Here is a 19,694-nt window from a genome sequence, read left to right as displayed (position 1 = left end):
TTCTTGGGGGACTCCTGCTATTTACCAGTTTCCACTGTGAAAATTGACCCTTTGTTTCCTATCTTTTAACCCATGTCTGATCTATGGCATGACCTTCCTTCTCATCCCATAACTGGGTACTTTGCTTAAGACCCTTTAAGGGACTTTGTCAAAGCCTTTCTGATAGTTCAAGTACACTCTCTGAATCACCCCATCCACGTTTATTTAACCCCCTCCTCCCCCTTCAAAGAATTCTGGTAGATTGGTGAGGCATGATATCTCTTTACAAAAACCATTACTCTTCCCAAACAGATTTTGTTCAGCTGTGTGTTTGATAATTCTGTTTACTATAGCTACAACCAATTTGCCTGGTACTGAAGTTAGCCTTACCAGCCTGCAATTGCCAGGATTGCCTCTAGCGCCTTTTTTTTAAAAACCAGTGTCACGTTAGCCATTCTCCAGCATCTGGTACAAAGGCTGATTTAAGCAATAGGTTGAATACTGCAGTTAGTGGTTCTGCAATTTCATATTTGAGTTCCTTGAGAACTCTTGGGTGAATACCATCTGGTCCTGGTGACTTTATTACTGTTTGTTTTACCAGTTTGTTCCAAAACCACCTCTATGGACACCTCAATCAGGGACAGTTCCTCAGGTTCATCACCAAAAAGAATTGGGTGTGGGAATCTCCCTCGTGCTTGTCTTCCTTGAGTGCTCTTTTAGCATCTTAGTTGTTCAGTGGCCTGCCCAACTGAATGTCAGGCTTCCTGCTTATGGACAAATTTTTTTGCTGATAGTCTTTGAGTCTTTTGCTAGTTGCCCTTCAAATTCTTTTTTGGCCTGCCCTATTGTACGTTTACACAGAGTTTGTTCTTTCTGTTTTCCTCAGTAGGATTTGATTTCCAATTTTTAAAGGGTATCTTTTTGTCTCTAACTGCCTCTTTTACTCTGTTTTTTAACCATGGTGGCATTTTTTGTTCCTCTTACTTGTTTTTATTTGAGGTATACATTTAGTTTGAGCCTCAATTGTGTGTTAAAACTTTTTAGCTTGCAGGCATTTCACTCTTATGACTGTTCCTTTTAATGTCTGCGTAACTAGCCTTTTCATTTTGGTGTAGTTTCCCTTTTGGAAGTTAAATGCTACTGTGGTTGGTTTCTTTGGTATTTTTCCCCCTATAAGGATGTTAGATTTAATTACATTACAGTTGTTCTTTCTGAGCAGTTCAGCTATATTCACCTCTTGAACCAGATCCTGTGTACTACTTAGGACCAAATTAAAAATTGCCCCTCTCTTTGTGGGTTCCAGGACTAGCTGCTCCAAGAAATAGTCATTAATGGTGTCTAGAAATTTTATCTCTGCATCCCATCCTGAAGTGATGTGTTCCCAGTCAATATGGGGATAGTTGAAATCCGCCATTATTACTCAGTTTACTGTTTTTGTAACCTCTCTAATCTCCCTCACCTCAGCATTTCACAGTCACTGTCATTATGCTGATCAGGGGTTGGCAGTATATTCCTACTGCTATATTATTATTATTCAAGCATGGAATTTCTATCCATAGAGATTCTGAGGTGCGGTTTGATTCACCATCATTTTTTTACTCTAGTTGACCCTGCTTTCTTTCACACATAGTGCCACACTCCCACCAACACAACCTGCTCTGTTATTTGTATATATTTTGTCCCCTGGTATTTTTGTCCCCATTGATTATCATCGTTCTGCAAGTTTCTGCGGTGCGTGTTATGTCAGTATCCTCACTTAATATCAGGTAGTCAAGTTCACCCATCTTAATATTTAGACTTCTAGCATTTGTATACACGCACCTGTAAAATTTGTTAATATTTAAGTGTTTGCCTTCAAGGTGTGTAATTGAATTGGTCTTTTTCATTTGACTGTTATTTTCAGCTCCTACCTGTCCTTTTATCAACTTCTGTCCTCTCCTCTTTACTAGGATATAGAAAATCCCCTTTAATAAATCCTCCTCTAAGGGATGTGTCTGTCTGAATCGTGTGCTCCTTTGTACCTGTCAGCTTTCACACAGCCCTTAGTTTAGAAAATTCTCTACAGTCTTAAATTTCACATGCCAGCAGTCTGGTTCTGTTCGGGTTTAGGTGGAGCCCATCCTTCCTATATATGCTCCTCCTTTCCCCCAAAAGTTCCCTAGTTCCTAATAAGCCTGAATCCCTCCACCTAACACTATTGTTTCATCCACACATTGAGACACTACAGTTCTGCCTAACTGGCTCTGGGCATGGAACTAGAATTTCAGAGAATGCAACCATGGCCTAAATATGGCCTCCAGGACCTCTCTCCTACCTTTCCCTATGTCACTGGTATCTACATGTACCATGACTACCATCTCCTCCCCAGCACTGCCCATACATCTGTCTAGATGTCTCTAGAGATCCACAACCTTCACATCCGGCAAGCAATTCACCATGCAGTTCTCCCATCAAAAGCCCAACTATCAATATTTCTAATAATCCAATCCCCCAGTTCAGCCACTCTGGTCTCAAGAGCCTGTACTTGATCTCTGTGAGCCAGGAGCTGCTTACACCAAATACATACCAATGCCACCTGCCCATAACGCAGGTAATCGTACCTGCTGCATTCAGGGCAATATACTGGATAGCCCACTCTGCTGCTGGACTTCTGCCTGCATTCTTTGTACTCTTGCATGGTTTTTTTTGTGTGTTTTGTTCGGGGGCGGTTTGTGGGGGAGCAAGTTTTATTGGCCCAAGTTTAGAGGATGTTTGTAAGGTATATCTTGATTTCATATTCCCTCTCTAAACTCCCTTGTAAAACTCCCATTTGCTGCTCTTGTTCACTAGCTCCTCCGGTCACTTTCGAGCTGGCTTTTTAAACTCCTGTTTTCCATGAGTTTGCCCCCTTGTCAAGGGATTCGGAAGGGATTAGGGATCCAAGGATGGCAGGCTAGAGCCTACTTAGGAAGCTCTCAGTCTTGCTTAGCAGGCTGCTAGGCTCAGCACACAGTCCCCAAACAGACCACACTATAAACTTAAAGCGAGCAAATACACCACAGGCTCACCCCAAGAGTCACGTAGTTGCTCCTCCTTCACCTGGAGAACTCCCTCACAAAACTCTCCTGTTGGCTAGCTTACTGAAAATCTCTTCCCACTCCAAATCTCCACCCCCAATGCCAACAGTCAGGCAAATAGTTAATCTAACTTGTAAATATGAAATAGAAAACTTCCTCTCTGGCTGCAGTTCCACTACGTGGAAATCTGACCAGAAGGAAAATGTTACATTCAGACACTAATTTTCATATTTTCCTGAGGTCCTGCAGCTCAGATCCCAGCTTTCTACATGGACACAAGCCACTTATTCAGCACTCAACATGCACGTCTGGCTCCACCTTCCCTGGCTCAACAGCAAGGTTTTCAACCAGGACTTTCTCAGGTATTTGGGGATTCATCTTACTGGACCTTCATTGTAAAGCTGTTATAACTTGAGTGGAGCCGATAGTTGCAGGGGGGAAAGAGATCTATAAATGCTAAATTGCATTGCATTGCATTCCCAATCTATCATAGTTCAGTCTGACCATGTACACAACCTTTTATGGTCTTTCAGTCAACATTCATGTGAACAAAGATTTCATTATAGCAGTATTCCAATAGAAGCTCGTATTCTAAGAAATATACTGCTTCATACAGGAGTATATGTTCACACCAGAAGTGCTCATTATGGTTTTTCTTCCTGCAGTTGAGGACGCTGTTTGCTTATGTAATAGTAGGGAAGACTACTAATGAGTCCAATAACATATCATTCTTCTTCGAGTGATTGTTCACGTCCATTACACATTAGGTGTGCGCGCGCTGCGTGCACGGACGTTGGAAACTTTTTCCCTTAGCGGCTCCCGTCGGGCCGGCGGGGCCCCCACCTTCCCGCCAGAGCGGCGCCCCGCTCCAGGGTATATATATCCCTGCCGACCCGACCCCTCCAGTTCCTTCTTACCGTCCGTGGCGGCGTTGGAACAACTCTGTCTCTCGTCTGAGAGTGTCCCTTAGCACATTCGAGTTATCTAGCAGTTAATCAGTTAGTTGTGTAGTGTTTAACCAGTAGTTAACGGCTCATTAGAGTACTTAAAGTTCCTGCTGGGGTTGTTTGTTCAGCCCCGGCACCGGCCCCGGGCGGTGGGGTATGCCACACGCCCAGGGTTTTAAGGCCTGTGCCACGTGCCGCAGGCCTATGCCATTGAGCGACCCCCACGCTTCGTGTCTTCGTTGCCTGGGGGAGGCTCACCAGAAGGAGCGCTGCAAAATCTGCAAGGCCTTTAAGCCCAGAACTAAAAAAGAGAGGGACTTTCGCCTTAAGCAGCTGCTCATGGAGACGGCGTTACAGCCCTCCACTTCGACGGCACCGTCTGCCTCTGTGCGGAGCGCCCCGGCTTCGGTGCGGGAACCGGCGCCGGCGGGTCACCCGAAGACCGCGGCACCGACCCAGCGGGGAAGTGCACGACGCCGATCGTCTTCGCCGGCAAAAGTGAAGGGCCAACCTAAGGCCCGAGGTCGCTCCCCGCACAAGAAGGCGGCACCGGTAAAGACCTCGAGTGCCCATAAGGCCGACACGTCCTCATCACGGACCCCGGTAGTGGCTCCGGCGCCGAAGGGCCCGTCGAGCCCCGGGATGAGCGCGTCGAGCGAGGATGCAGGGCTGGAGGAACTGGTGGAACAGCCCTCCACTCCGGACACGTTTGAGGCAGCTAAGGACCTCATTGCCTTGTCCGTCGAGGCCCCGGCACGCGCTGAAGGCGCCCCGCCTATGCTGCCGCGCAGAGGCAAGCCGGCGATGGTGCACCCACCACGGTCGCCGTCTCGGCACCGTTCCAGGGACCGGTCCCGGTCGAGCTCCGCCTCGGTGGACTCCCGGTTGCCCTCGGCGCAAGAAGCACCGCAGCAGTCGGGCTTCAACAAACGGCCGGCACCGACTCAGCAACCGAGCACGAGTCGGCACCGCGAAGCACCGGCGGCTCGTTACCCGAGGCCGACCAGCCGTAGCTGTTCCCGGTCCCGCGATCACCGGTACCGTTCCAGGTCCAGGTCGACGAGGCGCCATTCCAGGTCCTGGTCGCGGAGGCGCTACTCCCCAAGACCGGACCGGCACCATCCCACAGCCCCACCGTGGCCTTCCAGGTCACCGTCCGTGGTCTCGGGGACTGACTCAGACCGATACGGCGGGTATGCCCGTAGGTCACAAGCCAGCAGGGACTACGGTCAGTCACAATGGGGCCAGCCGAGCCAATGGCCATTCTGGACACCCTGGGCCTACCACCAACAAGAGCCCCCATCGGGAGCCTCGAGATCCGGGCCATCCCGGTACCGATCCCGCTCCCCGCGGCACCGTCCGCCATCGTATAGGGAGGCAACGGTCTCTAGACCACCGGAGCGGGTAGGAGTGGACTCGGCACCGAGTACGGTACCGTCCCAATCCCACGCGGCGGGTCAGGCCGCAGAGGAGCAATTGGCTGAGGCCGGATTGCAGGACAATGAGGATGGGCAGAAGGCCCCGACCTCTTCCTCCTCGCCAGATGAGGCGGTAGCGGGCACACTGGTGTCCGGCCCTCCCCCGATTGACCATCGGGCACACCAAGACCTGCTCCGCCGGGTAGCCCTCTATCTGGGCTTGCAAGCGGAGGAGACCATAGAGCAGGACGACTCCACAGTCCAACTATAAGACGGTGTGGCAAACACCGGCCTCCAGTGCGCCAACTGCAAAGGGAGTGGAGAGGAAATACTTCGCCCCATCTAGAGGGTTTGACTTCCTCTTTCTACATCCGTCCCCCTGTTCGCTGGTGGTCTCGGCGGTCAACGAAAGGGAGCGACATGGCCAGCAAGCTCCTGCCCCCAAGGGCAAGGAAGCTAAGAGATTGGACCTATTCGGGAGGAAAGTCTATTCATCGGGGGGCCTGCAACTGAGGATCGCCAATCAGCAGGCGATTCTAAACAGGCACAATTTTAACTCTTGGGCATCAGTCGCCAAGTTCAAGGACTCCCTCCCACCTGATGCGCATCCGGAGTTCACGGCCCTGGTGGACGAGGGAATGGCAGTGGCCAAGACCTCTGTACAGGCCGCACTGGACTCAGCCGACGCTGCGGCTAGAACAATCGCGTCGGGAGTAGTGATGAGGCGTTCGGCGTGGTTGCAGGCTTCAGGTCTCCCGCCGGAGGTGCAGACCATGCTGCAGGACCTCCCGTTTGACGGTTCGGGCTTGTTTTCCGACCAGACGGACGCCAGGCTACATAGCCTTAAGGACTCACGAGCGACCCTTAAGTCGTTGGGTATGCACACGCCGGTAACGCAGCGTAAGCCCTTCAAACCCCAGCTGCCGCAAAGGCATTACCACCCTCGGCCCCGACACGAGCCTTACCGCCGTCGAGGCAGGGATAACAGGCGGAGACGTAACAATACGCCTAACCAGGGCCAGAATCACGGACAGGGCAAGCCGCAGCCGGGAAATAAACCAGGCTTTTGAAGCTACGCCCGAGGACAGCGTACCACTTCATATACCGGATCCTCCTTTGGGTTTCAAGGACCGTCTGTCCCAATTCTACCGGGCCTGGTCGCGCATAACATCGGACCGCTGGGTCCTGCGCACAGTGAAGGCGGGCTATACCCTCCAGTTTCCTCGCCCCCTCCCTGCCATCCCCCTTCCCCGTCCCTCTTCAGGGACCCTTCTCACGAGCAACTCCTCATACAGGAGGTACAGACCCTTCTCGCTGCAGGAGCAGTAGAAGAGGTCCCTCTGGACCTAAGGGGAAAAGGATTCTATTCCAGATACTTCCTGATCCCCAAGGCGAAAGGGGGCCTCCGTCCTATCTTGGACCTGCGCGATCTAAACAGGTTTCTGATCAAAGCGCGCTTCCGTATGGTCTCCCTTGGAACTATTATCCCATCCCTGGATCCGGGGGATTGGTATGCTGCCCTCGATATGCAAGATGCCTATTTTCACATCGCAATCAATCCGGCCCACAGGCGTTTTCTGCGCTTCGTCGTCGGCCAGCGCCATTTCCAATTTACTGTCCTGCCCTTCGGCCTGGCGTCAGCTCCACGGGTGTTTACGAAGTGCATGTCCGTGGTAGCAGCCTTCCTTCGAAAAAGAAGGATGCGTGTGTTCCCGTACCTGGACGATTGGCTACTCGCGGGCAGGTCGAAGGCCGAGGTCCGATCTTACGTGACGCTGGCCTTGCAGACGTTCGACAAGCTCGGCCTCCGGGTCAACGTGCCGAAATCCATGTTAGTCCCCACACAGAGGCTGGACTTCATAGGTACTACCCTGGACTCGGTAACCGCGCGAGCGAGTTTACCAGAGGCACGGTTCATGTCAATTCACGGGGCCGTAAGCTCGGTCCAAAAATTTCCCACGACAACGGCAAGGTGTTGCATGCAGCTTCTGGGGCATATGGCAGCTTGCACGCACGTGGTCAGACATGCCCGGCTGAGACTCCGGCCTTTACAGTTGTGGTTCGCCCACACGCATCGCCCCAACAGAGACCCATTGGATCAAGTAGTCACGATCCCGAACCAGGTGCTCAGCTCGCTACGCTGGTGGCTCGATCGCCAGCAGGTATGCGAAGGGATCCCCTTTGCTGCCCCACAACCCACTCTGACATTAGTGACAGATGCATCAGACGTGGGCTGGGGGGCGCACCTGGGGGAACTGCGGACCCAAGGGCTGTGGTCCGGAGAGGACAAGCTGCTTCACATCAATCTGAAGGAGCTAAGAGCGGTTCGCCTCGCCTGCCAGACCTTCCACGCCTTCCTAAAAGGTCACAGCGTGGCAGTCCTGACGGACAACACTACCGCCATGTTCTATATAAACAAGCAGGGCGGGTCCCGGTCTTCTCCCCTCTGTCACGAGGCACTCCAATTATGGAACTTCTGTATAGCCCATGCGATACACCTCATCGCGACGTATCTTCCGGGAATTCAGAACGGCTTAGCAGACCGCCTCAGCCGATCTTATCGAATGCACGAATGGACACTGAGAGGAGACGTCCTGCATTCGATCTTCCGGAGGTGGGGGTTTCCCCGGGTGGATCTATTCGCCACCAGGGACAACAGCCAATGCCCTCAGTTCTGCTCGTTCCAGAACCTCAGCCCGGGATCATTAGCGGATGCTTTCATGATCCCATGGGGAGGGAGCCTAAAATATGCCTTCCCTCCATTTCCACTTATACACAAGGTTCTTCTCAAGACCCGCAGGGACAGGGCAACGATCATACTTATTGCCCCGGCCTGGCCTCGCCAGCATTGGTTCACGTCCCTGCTGGAACTGTCCGTAGCCGATCCAATCACCCTTCCCCTCCATCGCGACCTAGTCACGCAAGACAAAGGTCGCCTGCTCCACCCGAACCTGTCTTCGCTTCATCTCACGGCATGGTATCTCTCTGGCTGAACGATGCAGAACACAGGTGCTCTCACCAGGTTCAGCAAATCCTCCTTAATAGTAGGAAGCCCTCTACAAGGGCAACATACCTGGCGAAGTGGAAAAGGTTCTCCCACTGGTGTGAGCCTCAACGCATACAGCCTTTACAGGCCTCGGTTCCATCCATCTTGGACTATTTACTGCACCTCAAGAATCAAGGGCTTGCGCCCGCCTCAATTAGAGTTCACTTAGCCGCTATTTCGGCTTTCCATCCGGGAGAGTTGGGAGTGTCAGTATTCTCCAACCCCACAGTGGCCCGATTCCTCAAGGGGCTGGAAAGGGTGTTTCCCTACTCACGCCCGCCGGTTCCGACGTGGTCTCTGAACCTAGTCCTAAATAGACTCATGAGTCCTCCCTTTGAGCCCCTGGACACTTGCTCCCTCACGCACCTCTCGTGGAAGGTGGCGTTTCTCGTGGCCATCACGTCGGCCAGAAAGGTATCGGAATTGAGGGCCCTCTCGTCGGAACCACCCTATACGGTGTTCCATAAAGATAAGGTGCAACTTAGGCCGCACCCCAAATTCCTCCCAAAGGTGGTGTCACAGTTTCACATGGGGCAAGACATTTGCCTACCGGTGTTTTTTCCAAAACCCCATACGGATCCTCACCACCGCAGCCTACATACCCTGGATGTCCGAAGGGCGTTGGCATTTTACCTGGAGCGGACCAGGTCGTTCCGCAGAACACCCCAGCTGTTCATTGCGATTGCGGAACGTATGAAAGGCTTGCCTATCTCGACACAGCGCTTGTCGGCATGGATTGTGCATTGTATACGCACTTGTTATGAGCTCGCCAATGTTCCGGCCCCGGAGATCCGGGCCCATTCAACTAGAGCCCAAGCGTCCTCAATGGCCTACTTGGCGCAGGTTCCGATCCAGGAGATCTGTAAGGCAGCCACCTGGTCGTCCATACACACGTTCACAGCCCATTACGCGATCCATCATCAGACCAGAGAGGACGCGATGGTCGGCCGGGCTGTGTTACAGTCAGTTGTACCTTGACTCCTACCCACCTCCAATGGTAAGCTTGGGAATCACCTAATGTGTAATGGACGTGAACAATCACTCGAAGAAGAAAGAACGGTTACTTACCTTCTGTAACTGTTGTTCTTCGAGATGTGTTGTTCACGTCCATTATACTTCCCACCCTCCTTCCCCTCTGTCGGAGTCTCCGGCAAGAAGGAACCGGAGGGGTCGGGTCGGCAGGGATATATATATACCCTGGAGCGGGGCGCCGCTCTGGCGGGAAGGTGGGGGCCCCGCCGGCCCGACGGGAGCCGCTAAGGGGAAAAGTTTCCGACGTCCGTGCACGCGGCGCGCGCACACCTAATGTGTAATGGACGTGAACAACACATCTCGAAGAACAACAGTTACAGAAGGTAAGTAACCGTTCTTTTTTATAGGGGTCGGCAACCTTTCAGAAATGGTGTGCCGAGTCTTCACTTATTCACTCTAATTTAAGGTTTCGCGTGCCGGTAATACATTTTAACGTTTTTAGAAGACCTCTTTCTATAAGTCTATAATATAGAACTAAACTATTGTTGTATGTAAAGTAAATAAGGTTTTTAAAATGTTTAGGAAACTTCATTTAAAATGAAGTTAAAATGCAGAGCCCGCCAGGACCTGGGCAGTGTGAGTGCCACTGAAAATCAGCTCACGTGCCGCCTTCGTCACGCGTGCCATAGGTTGCCTACCCCAATCTAGAAAGTGGTCCAGCCTCTCTTTAAAGAATTCAGATTCTGATAAATTAGCCAGCTCCTTTTGTAACTTGTTCTAGTGGTTGATTCCCCTCTTGTCATTGTAAAAGTTCTTATTCCCAGTTTGAATTCTTCTAAATAGACTTCCAGTCATTGGGTCTTGTTGTGTCTTTGTCTGCTATCTTAGAGTTCCTATTCTATGAACTATTAATTTTTTATAATGGAACACTGCTTATTACACAGTAATGGAACAGTGTTCCTGAAAGCCATGGCCAAAAGTTGGTACTGAGGTAGTTTAATAAGTGAACTAGTTAAGGAAGTGTACCAGCTGTCTCCCCAAAGCAAACCTGTGCACATGAGTGCAGTAGTTCTCATGTATGTAACAAGAAAATTGAATGTGAACTCTGCTGTAAATAGTCAATAAATCTTGTTTGTGATCGTCTGTTTCTATCAGGAAGGAATCTAGGTGTTTTTAAACATGGGATCCCATATAGACCAAAAGTATAAAGCTCTTGTAGAAGAGAGTAAAGGAAAAGGTTTAAATGTGTTTTAGATCTCCTAGATTTATCTCCTGCTAACTTTAAAGTACTCCGTCCATCTGCCTGGGAGAATCAAGTCCAAGTGACTTACAATGGTTTATAAAATATTAGTGCTCAAGTCACATGGAATATCTGACTAAAGTGGCTCAGAGTATGAGTAATAAAGATCAAGTATTAAGAATGCAGCATGTAGTCCATAGACTAAAATGTTAGCCAATTTTTAAAAAAGCAACACTTGTGAAAAGTAACAACTGAATGGCCTTGTGATGGGGCAAGGATTCACCCTGCAGCTCCTCCTGCTGGTGGTGTAGGGAATTAGCTCTTCCAGAACAGAGTGCCTTCTGCAAGCCTGTGTCTCGCCTACCGCTGGCCCCGTGTCCCTCCCAGACCCCAGTGCCCCTCTTAAGTGAGGATTCTGCCCCAGCAGCAGTAACCCCTTCGTCTCTGGGTCTCCCCTCCCAGGGAAGCCCCCAACCCGTATCCCCACCTTGTCTTAGTGGCTACTGCCAGTCATCATCTAGCCCCCGTTCCCTGGGGCAGACTGCAATCTATAAACCACTCGCCATCGGCAAGGGAGGTTTGGACCTGCTACCTTTCCTAACCCTGGGCTGCACCTTTGCAACTCTAGTACCTGCTTGGGCCTTTGCCAAGGCCTGCAGCCTGGGATTTCACTAGGCTGGAGCTCTGTAGCTCCCTCTGCCCTTCCCCAGTACTGCTCAGCCTCGGGTACCCTGCTCAGTCCCCAGGCAGCCAGGTCCTTCTCTCTCGAGTGAGAGAGACTCCTCCCAGCTCCTCGCCCACTGCCCTGTTATAAGGGCCAGCTGGGCCCTGATTGAGCTGGCCACAGCTGCATCTGCTTCCTTAATCAGCCTAGATTTTCCAGTTGCAGCCTCTCCAGGGCTGCTTTTAACCCCTGTTTACTGAGGCCTAATTTAATAAATATATACTAAAGATAGTTTGCTCAGCTATCATTATCATGCACTCTGACTTCTCATTTGCTGCTATATTACAGCAACTGCACATTCGTAATGGTTCTGAATTTCTTGAGCGCGATTGTTGGGATTTTTTTCTGTTGGTCATCAGAATCAAATGCCTGTAAAGTTTGTCATAACCATTTTTTAGACGGAAATTAACTTTAAATAGCTGTGTTCATTGCCTCATTAAGAAGTGAACTGTAATTCTTTCTACAACTTATTTGGAAATGGCAAATCTGTCAACTCTTCAGTAAAGTTAACTTTCAGTTTAGAAAGTTGTCATGCGTTCACTGTATAACCTTTGTGTTTAACGTGCAGCTACTTTTTAGTCTCTTAATTCCTTTATAAATCCCATTGCATGTTAGGTACAGACATTTTTTCCCTTAAAGGTTTTTACTAGGCAATTTTCAGCAACCAGGATTTTTATGACTGTTTCTACACTTGGATATTTAATTATTTATTTTTGTTACAGCCCACTTCAGTTCAGCAGATTCCCATCCCCATCTATGCACCTCTACAAGGACAACACCAAGCCCAACTGAGTATAGGAGCAGCACCTGCTGTTTCCCAAGCTCAGGAATTGTTCAACTCCTCCTTACAACCATATAGGTAAATGTTTTTGCTTTAGTAAGGAAAAGCAACAAATGAGATCAGTCTATTGTAGTATTTCTTTTTTTCACCACTCCCACCTTTTCAGACCAATATTGAAGCCTAATGGCAACTCTTAAAATCCTTGTTAGTTTGTGACTTCAGGCATGAGATCCAGTAATAGAGATTTGATTTAAAATGAACTACAAAGCTTAGGGATCAGTTGATGACCTACAAAAATAAAACTTGTTAGAAAGACTGTGGTCTCTCCCTAGTTAACTTACCAGCCAGAGTTCATTATACATTTTATTTTCTCACCCTTTTTACTCCCCTCAAAAAATCCACATATTCAAAATGTCACTAATACTGTGCCAAGCAGAATGTTGTTGAATTCAGTGTCCTGTCTCCTGCCTCTCGTACGCATTTCATTGGGAGTCTTTTTGTATTGACTTTAATGAAGCTGAGTTGAGCCCCGTATGCACAGGAGTAGAACTCCTATTCTGCAAATCCTATGCTGTTCATAATAGTCAGACTCCCTCCTGTTCCTAAAACTAAGGCAGATTTTTCCAGATGGGCTAAGAAAGCAGCCTCTAGTCTGTGACTGCTGGCTGAGAGAGGCTTTTAGGTTTTTTATTTAAAAACCCAAAATGAGTAGTATCGGGAGAATGAACAAGGAAACCAAATATCAATTTAAATATTAAGGATCTTGTTCCCAGCAGTCAATGTCTCAGATAATACCAAACATTCGTTGTTAAAAATACCCATTGATACCCAGTGACTAAGTGAGTAAGTATTATGGAGTCAAAGAATTAATGTACTTAGGGTCATCTGTGGTCAAGAGAACAAAACATTTTTTTTTCATGCTGAGGTGCTGCTACTAAACTCTGCAATACCTCCCTCTGCCTGATGCTACAGGACAAAGACTAAGACTAAGACTAAGAACTGGAAGCAGACAGATTTCACATGTGGCAGTGCAATTAATTTAAACATTTCTTCTATGTAATTTAAAATAGTTTAATATACTTTAATACTAAAGAAATTAAAATAACTTACAAAATATTTTTTCAGATCTGAAGTTTAGTTGACTTCCCATACGTTCAGGACCAGTACCCAGCAACTCACACGATCTTCAATGGGATCTGTTGTGTGTACAGCCATTTTGAATATCTGACTCTCTGATTTTAATGCCAATAAAGGTCTAGTTCTGTTATAAAAAGAATGTTGTATTTTAAATTTCAAAGGCAGTTTCTCATATATTGTATCTGTAATGCAAACTAAAGCCTAAAACACTACTTATTCTTTTGTAGATCACAGCAAGCTTTTATGCAAAGTGGTCTGTCTCAACCATCGCCAGTAGTTCTGTCTGGCACAGCCTTACACAATTTCCCAACAGTGCAGCACCAGGAACTTGCTAAGGCACAATCGAGTCTTGCATTTCAACAGACTTCTAACACTCAGCCTATTCCCATCTTGTATGAACATCAGCTTGGTCAAGCTTCAGGACTAGGAGGCTCTCAGCTCATTGATACTCATCTTCTCCAGGTGAGAATTTGTTTTCAAGTTGAGGTCTGTATCACTTATTGGAGCAAAAATGATAGGATATAAAGAATACTGGAGGAATTTTCTAATACACTGCATTTTATAGTATTAAGGTATTGGACTCTGTATTATTCAGACCTGCTTCTAACCATCTTGGATAGGTGAGATGCCAAATATCCATTTCTGTTAACTGAAATTTGTAATTAAACTGAAATTTATGAAACCCCAAGACCTTTAATACCATGTTTCATCTGTATTCGGATATGCCCATCTCTATAATATCTAGGTAGCATTGATGCCACGTTACAGGAAATCTTAATGGTTTCTTTTCATCATCTTTACCAGGCCATCTGTTTTGTGCCCCAACATTCCAATTCACTTGTAACAAACTATGTAGTATGAGGATACCTCTGCAACTTACAGACATAAAGACTTAACTTTTCAATAAAGACACTGTCCTGTGTTTGAATTGTTTTAAACAGAAATGGAGGCTTCACCGCCAATTGAAATCTCTCATTTTCCAACTTCTTACGCTGTAGCAATTTTGCAATTGAACTGACTTTAAATCCAGAATAAATTGCCATGCTCTTAACATTTAGTAATCCTGGTTATTGATAGTAATTTAATGATATCCTGTTGCAATTTGTCACTCTTTCTTTCCAGGCCAGAGCTACTCTCACCCAGGCTTCAAGTCTATATTCTGGACAAGTTCAACAGCCTGGCCAGAGCAATTTCTATAATACAGCTCAGTCTCCCAGTGCTCTTCAGCAGGTAAACTATGGCATGGTAAATTTCCTAAATTGCATTTCTTTTTATTATCAATTTTATGGACTTTTTTTTTCTGACATTGTATACTTAAACGTAGGAAAATAAAAAATTTAAGATCGTGATCCTAGAGCTGAGAATTTGCAGAATAGAGCCACCATAGTGACACACAAGTTGCAAGAAAATCAAGTGATAGACTTAAGTCATTAATATGCACTTGTATAAGTGGCAAAAGAGTGTTCCTACAGCCCTGTCTCTCTAGTGCAGTGGTTCTCAGACTTGTACTGGTGACCCCTTTCACGTAGCAAGCCTCTGAGTGCGACCCCTCTGTATAAATTAAAAACATTTTTTTTGTATATTTAACACAGTTATAAATGCTGGAGGAAAAGCCCGTTTGGGGTGGAGGCTGACAGCTTGTGAGCCTCCTCTTCCCCCCGCCCCCCATGTCATAACCTCGCGACCCCCTGAGTGGTCCCAACTCCCAGTTTGAGAACCCCTGGTCTAGTGATAGTAGAAGCAATACCCTACAGTTAAGTAATACGAGTGTCTGCTGTCTTTCATGGGAACAAGTCAGAGGTAATAGCGCTTTCATAGAGAGCCAAGTAATTACAGCATTTAGAGAGCAGACAAACAAAATAGCCTGTTTGCTAATGATGGCTTATGGCTCATCACTGACTAGCTGAAACCTATAAGACAGTCACATTTCCAGGGGGACCAATGTGTGTACCCCAAATATGCAAAGTTGATTGAGTTTGCACGCGGTTGTCTATTATGCTTACCTGTGTATATCTAGTCTTATCCTGTGTCTCTGTAGCACTTCCCAGTTTTGGAGTTTAAGTGGTACCAGAGTATTTTCAAGGAATTTAAGATTATATTAAGAAAAAAGTTTTGATTTTGTGTTGTGCAAGCACTGTGGGATGTTTGCAAATCTAGTACCATTCAGTGGCTCACATTTTGACAACTTAAGGTTTACATTTTATAAACTGTTTCTAACACTTATTTGTAACATAGCAAACAATTGGCTATTTTATGACAAGTCGGTCAAACATTAACAGTGTGAATGAGGGAAACCTCCACAAACTTTAAATCATATTGAAACACGGTGCAAATCCATCATCTGGTAGATTAGAAGTATCCTAAAAAGTTAATATCCCCTCCAAATGAAGGTCTTTGGAAGTCAAAATTATGGGTATTTGTTTAATGTTTTCAGAGGTTCTAGTGAAATAGCTACTTGTAACCAACATTATGCTGCTTACAGTAAATCTTGATTTAAACTTGACTCACTGTACTTTAGAGAATATTGTATCATTCTTTTAGAGGCCCTCAAAACATTTTTTGTGTGTGTGGTGGATGAGGGGTTCATGATTATGCACCATACAGATTAGATGTAAAAACTAACATAATTACTTGACTGACTAATATTTTCAAGTCCTTATCACTTCCATCCAGCTATTAGTGTGCACATTTGGTTACGGTGACCCCTGTTAATACAAAAAGGTGTCGTCAGGTGGTTGTATAGTAGTCTATCATTTCTGTTTTTAACCTTAAAACTCCATTTGTGTGCTCTTTGGCAAGTAAAGTCTAACTTTGATACCCAGCAGACAGCTTGATCATTTGAGTTGTTTGATGGAAAATAGCCATTTTTGTAACTATCTTGTAATTATCAGTTGAGTTTAATTTACTTTATTGTGAAGTGCTGTTGAAATGATAGTACAGTTAGGATCCAACCTGTAATTTGATGCATTTGTAACTGTTTCTGAAGTTCAACTATCCAAATGGATTAAGAAAGAACTAATTATAAAATCTCTACATAACAAATTAAGAGATTTATTTGCCTGCATCCCTCTGGGTGATAGTTTCACTAATTAAGTGAAATATAATTTAATCTGAATATAATTTAATGACTAAGCCACCTTGATATAGTTAAGTAATTAAGCTTGTACTGTGGTACTGATATTTCCTTATTGTCTCCAGGTGACTGTACCTTTACCAGGCTCACAGCTTTCTTTGCCCAACTTTGGATCCACAGGACAGCCACTAATTGCTCTACCCCAGTCCCTACAGCCTCCACTGCAGCACGCCCCACCACAGGCTCAGGCTCAGAATCTGAGTAGGCCTGCACAAGTAAGCCAGCCTTTCAGAGGATTGATCCCTGCAGGAACTCAGCACAGCATGATTGCTGCTACTGGAAAGGTAATTACATATTTAAGCCTATAGTGCAATAATGAAAATGTTCCATTACTAATGTACAGTATTTTTACAGCGTCCAGCAGTGTTGTGAGCATTTGGCAGTTTTTTTAAGAACTGAGGTCCCTGTCCAGATGATCTTAAAATTTAGTTTGACATGGTATGATAAAAAGGGGCTAGGATAGCAAACAATTGGAAAGACATGTGGAGGTAGGGCACTTTAAGCCCTGTGTATATCTTGGTGGCTCAGGCAAGGTTTTTCTATTATTAACTTCCTTCTTGTGGCATTTTGAAAGAAACTCATCTTAGAGGGATTTTAATAAAATGATGATGGCTTGACAGACAAGGGCATTTCCATACATAGGGAACAGTGCAGAAAATGGCACATAGGTGGGCAGAAACAGACGAAGAGGGCATTGAGTGTGGTATTGGTAGATCAGAGGGGTCAGGAGCTATGGGATAACATATGAGTTTATATGTAGTCAGGTTGAATTCTCTGGAGCTTTGAAGGAGAGGAGAAGGGTTTCAGTAATTAAGAGTAGATGATCAGCACACTAATTCACATTTTGACTGTTGGGATTATGAGGAATTGACAGACCTTTAATTAAAACAACAACGTGAAGTATTCTACATTTTTTTTCTTCAACAACAAACACAATTTTTTAACAAAACAAGCATATGTCCCTCACTTCTCACATTTATCTCCAGACTTCTTCTCCTTGTCCAGATCTATTCCACCCCCAACAATCATCTATTCATTGAACTTTTTGAAACTTTGCACTTTTAGATAGAGGGTTATAAGATTCAGTTTTGTTTTTTTTAAAGTTGACAAATCCACACTGGGATGTGTAGCAAATGATGATGGTACTACTACTGCACATCCCATGCAGTTGGTATCACCGGAAACAGCAGCAGCTCATAGACATTCTGAAGATAAGGATGTCCCCAATTATATCTCTACCAGTATCTCTAGTAGCAGTGCTCCTGATCCCAGATCTGTGTTTATTGAGGCAATATGTCACACATTTTTGTATTACAATTCATAATTGCATTTTAGAAGGTGCTGGAAGAAAGGTGGGGCATTTTGGAAGTTGAATAGGGGACAGTTTGGGCTTTTGGCATCTGGGGAGGAATGTGGGACAGTTCATAACTTTGGGATAAGGACATTAGTTGGATGATTTTGCTAAAATGAAATAGTTGACATTCTAAATTAATTTTTAGATTTGAGTTAACTCATATGGATGATGAAAGGGGCAATTCACACCTTCAGGGCCACGATTTGAGGCTGTTTGTGCTCAGAAAGGCAGGACTATGGTTTGTGTTTGAAGATATTTTTTATAAAGCTAGAAAAATAGCCATTTTAAAAAGGAATCTTGGACTCTGAAAAACAGTTCTGTACCAGGGCATTGACAAGTTAGTGATTTCTGCAGCAGATGCAGAGGGATTGTACTTCTACAGTTTTTAATCCTGCTGGAGACAGCAATAGTAGAGCACATCAGGTGGAGTCTAGGCACAGATGATCACTCAGAATCAGAGCACCTGGCTCAATCCCAGTCTAGGAGCCCTTTCCCTGACCTTTGGGATTCTGACGAGGTAGAATTATAGAGGTGAGGTGTTTGAGTTAAGTTTACCAGGAATCTCTAAGAACAACTTTAAAATAACTGAAAAAAATATATTTTGATGCCTTAAACTGATCACCCTCCATAAAGTTGGCATTAAAATGTCTTTTACTATGCTCCAAGCAAAAAAGTCTAAGTTTTAAGTTCACCTATTGTTTTGATTTGCAACTGGCACCCTGATAAATGCCATTATTAAAAGGCAGTGTCTAAATAGCTGACAGAACCTGTCTCGTAGTTGTATGTCCGGGGCAAGAGATGACTTGGTTGCCGGCTTGGATCTGTTTTACTCCAGGACCTATTGTACAGAAGGCTGTGCACATTTCCTGCTTACCTTTACAAAGAATAATTGCCAAGATTCAGTTTCTAGGGAAGAGCCCTGATATGGACTCCCCGTGCTGCATAACCTGTTTTCCAAATAGGGGTGCCCAAACTCTAACCACCCATACAAATGTGCTTTAATTTTAGAGTTGGCTATTGGGATGGTAGGGAGGCTCAAGCTTCTCCTGCCCAGCAACAGGAGAAAACATTTTAAGCCCAAGAAACTAGGACAGATGAAGAAGCCACTCTTCAAGCTACCATTTTGTCATCTTCTCTGGGTGAAGCTGTAGTGCCTCCTGCTCCATCTATGGCAGATGACTTTCAGCAGTTCTAGGATCTCGTTAGGCAGGTAGCAGAATCCCTACAGATAATCCCAACGCAACATGTTGTATGCTCTGTACTCTGCAACACCATCCAGAATTGCCCTTCCTATCAACAAGGCTCTCCTGGAAACTGTGAAAACCATTTGGCAAGCCCCGGCTACAGTAGTGGCAACATGTAAAAGGGCCAATTTAAAAAAAAAATTGTGTCCACTAAGGACTCTTTCTTGTTCTTCCCACCCTCCACCTAACTCTGTGGTTGATGCAGTTAATGAACCAGGCAAGCAACATCATTATAAGTCCACCCGTATGACTAAGACCAGAAGCACGTAGACTTGCTTGGGAGAAAATCCTTTTCATTGGCAGCCCTACAGATGCATATTGTAAATTACCCAGTGCTGATGGCAAAGTATATTTTATGTACTTGTAAACAGTTTGCATTGCTTGTTGAACACTTCCGCCAAACCAAAGGGACCAGTTTCAGGTCACAGTGGCTGAGGGACAATTACTGGCCTGAACATCTCTTCAAGCAACTCTGGATGCTGCAGATAGTGCAACCCACTCTATCACTACAGCAGTGGTGATGATCAAGGCTTCCTGGTTTACAGCTATCTGGCTTCCCCAGAGAAGTCCAGAATCTGATAGAGGACTTTCCATTTGATGGACTCCATCTGTTTGCAGAAAATACCAATGAGTCGTTGCGTACCCTTAAGGATTGTGGGGCCA

The 19,694-nt window shown here is 46.0% G+C and overlaps 1 protein-coding gene across 16 annotated transcripts in view; it reads left to right on the top strand.

Annotated features, from left to right (window-relative positions):
- The window catches only part of PRRC2C (proline rich coiled-coil 2C), a 125,597-nt gene that overhangs the window by 92,109 nt on the left and 13,794 nt on the right, over window positions 1–19,694 (top strand). For 7 of the 16 annotated variants that reach the window (XM_054038393.1, XM_054038388.1, XM_054038391.1 and 4 more), the window contains 5 exons: window positions 3,276–3,397; window positions 12,105–12,241; window positions 13,528–13,762; window positions 14,423–14,545; window positions 16,499–16,717. In XM_054038393.1, coding sequence (XP_053894368.1) covers window positions 3,276–3,397; window positions 12,105–12,241; window positions 13,528–13,762; window positions 14,423–14,545; window positions 16,499–16,717 — 836 coding nt within the window. The remainder of the gene's footprint in view (window positions 1–3,275; window positions 3,398–12,104; window positions 12,242–13,527; window positions 13,763–14,422; window positions 14,546–16,498; window positions 16,718–19,694) is intronic. The other 9 variants (XM_054038397.1, XM_054038396.1, XM_054038390.1 and 6 more) reach the window with 3 other exon arrangements.

The sequence above is a fragment of the Malaclemys terrapin genome, chromosome 8 (assembly GCF_027887155.1).
Source record: "Malaclemys terrapin pileata isolate rMalTer1 chromosome 8, rMalTer1.hap1, whole genome shotgun sequence".
Taxonomy (NCBI): domain Eukaryota; kingdom Metazoa; phylum Chordata; order Testudines; family Emydidae; genus Malaclemys; species Malaclemys terrapin.
Note: the sequence above shows the minus strand (reverse complement) of the source record. Positions and strands in the feature narration are given on the sequence as shown.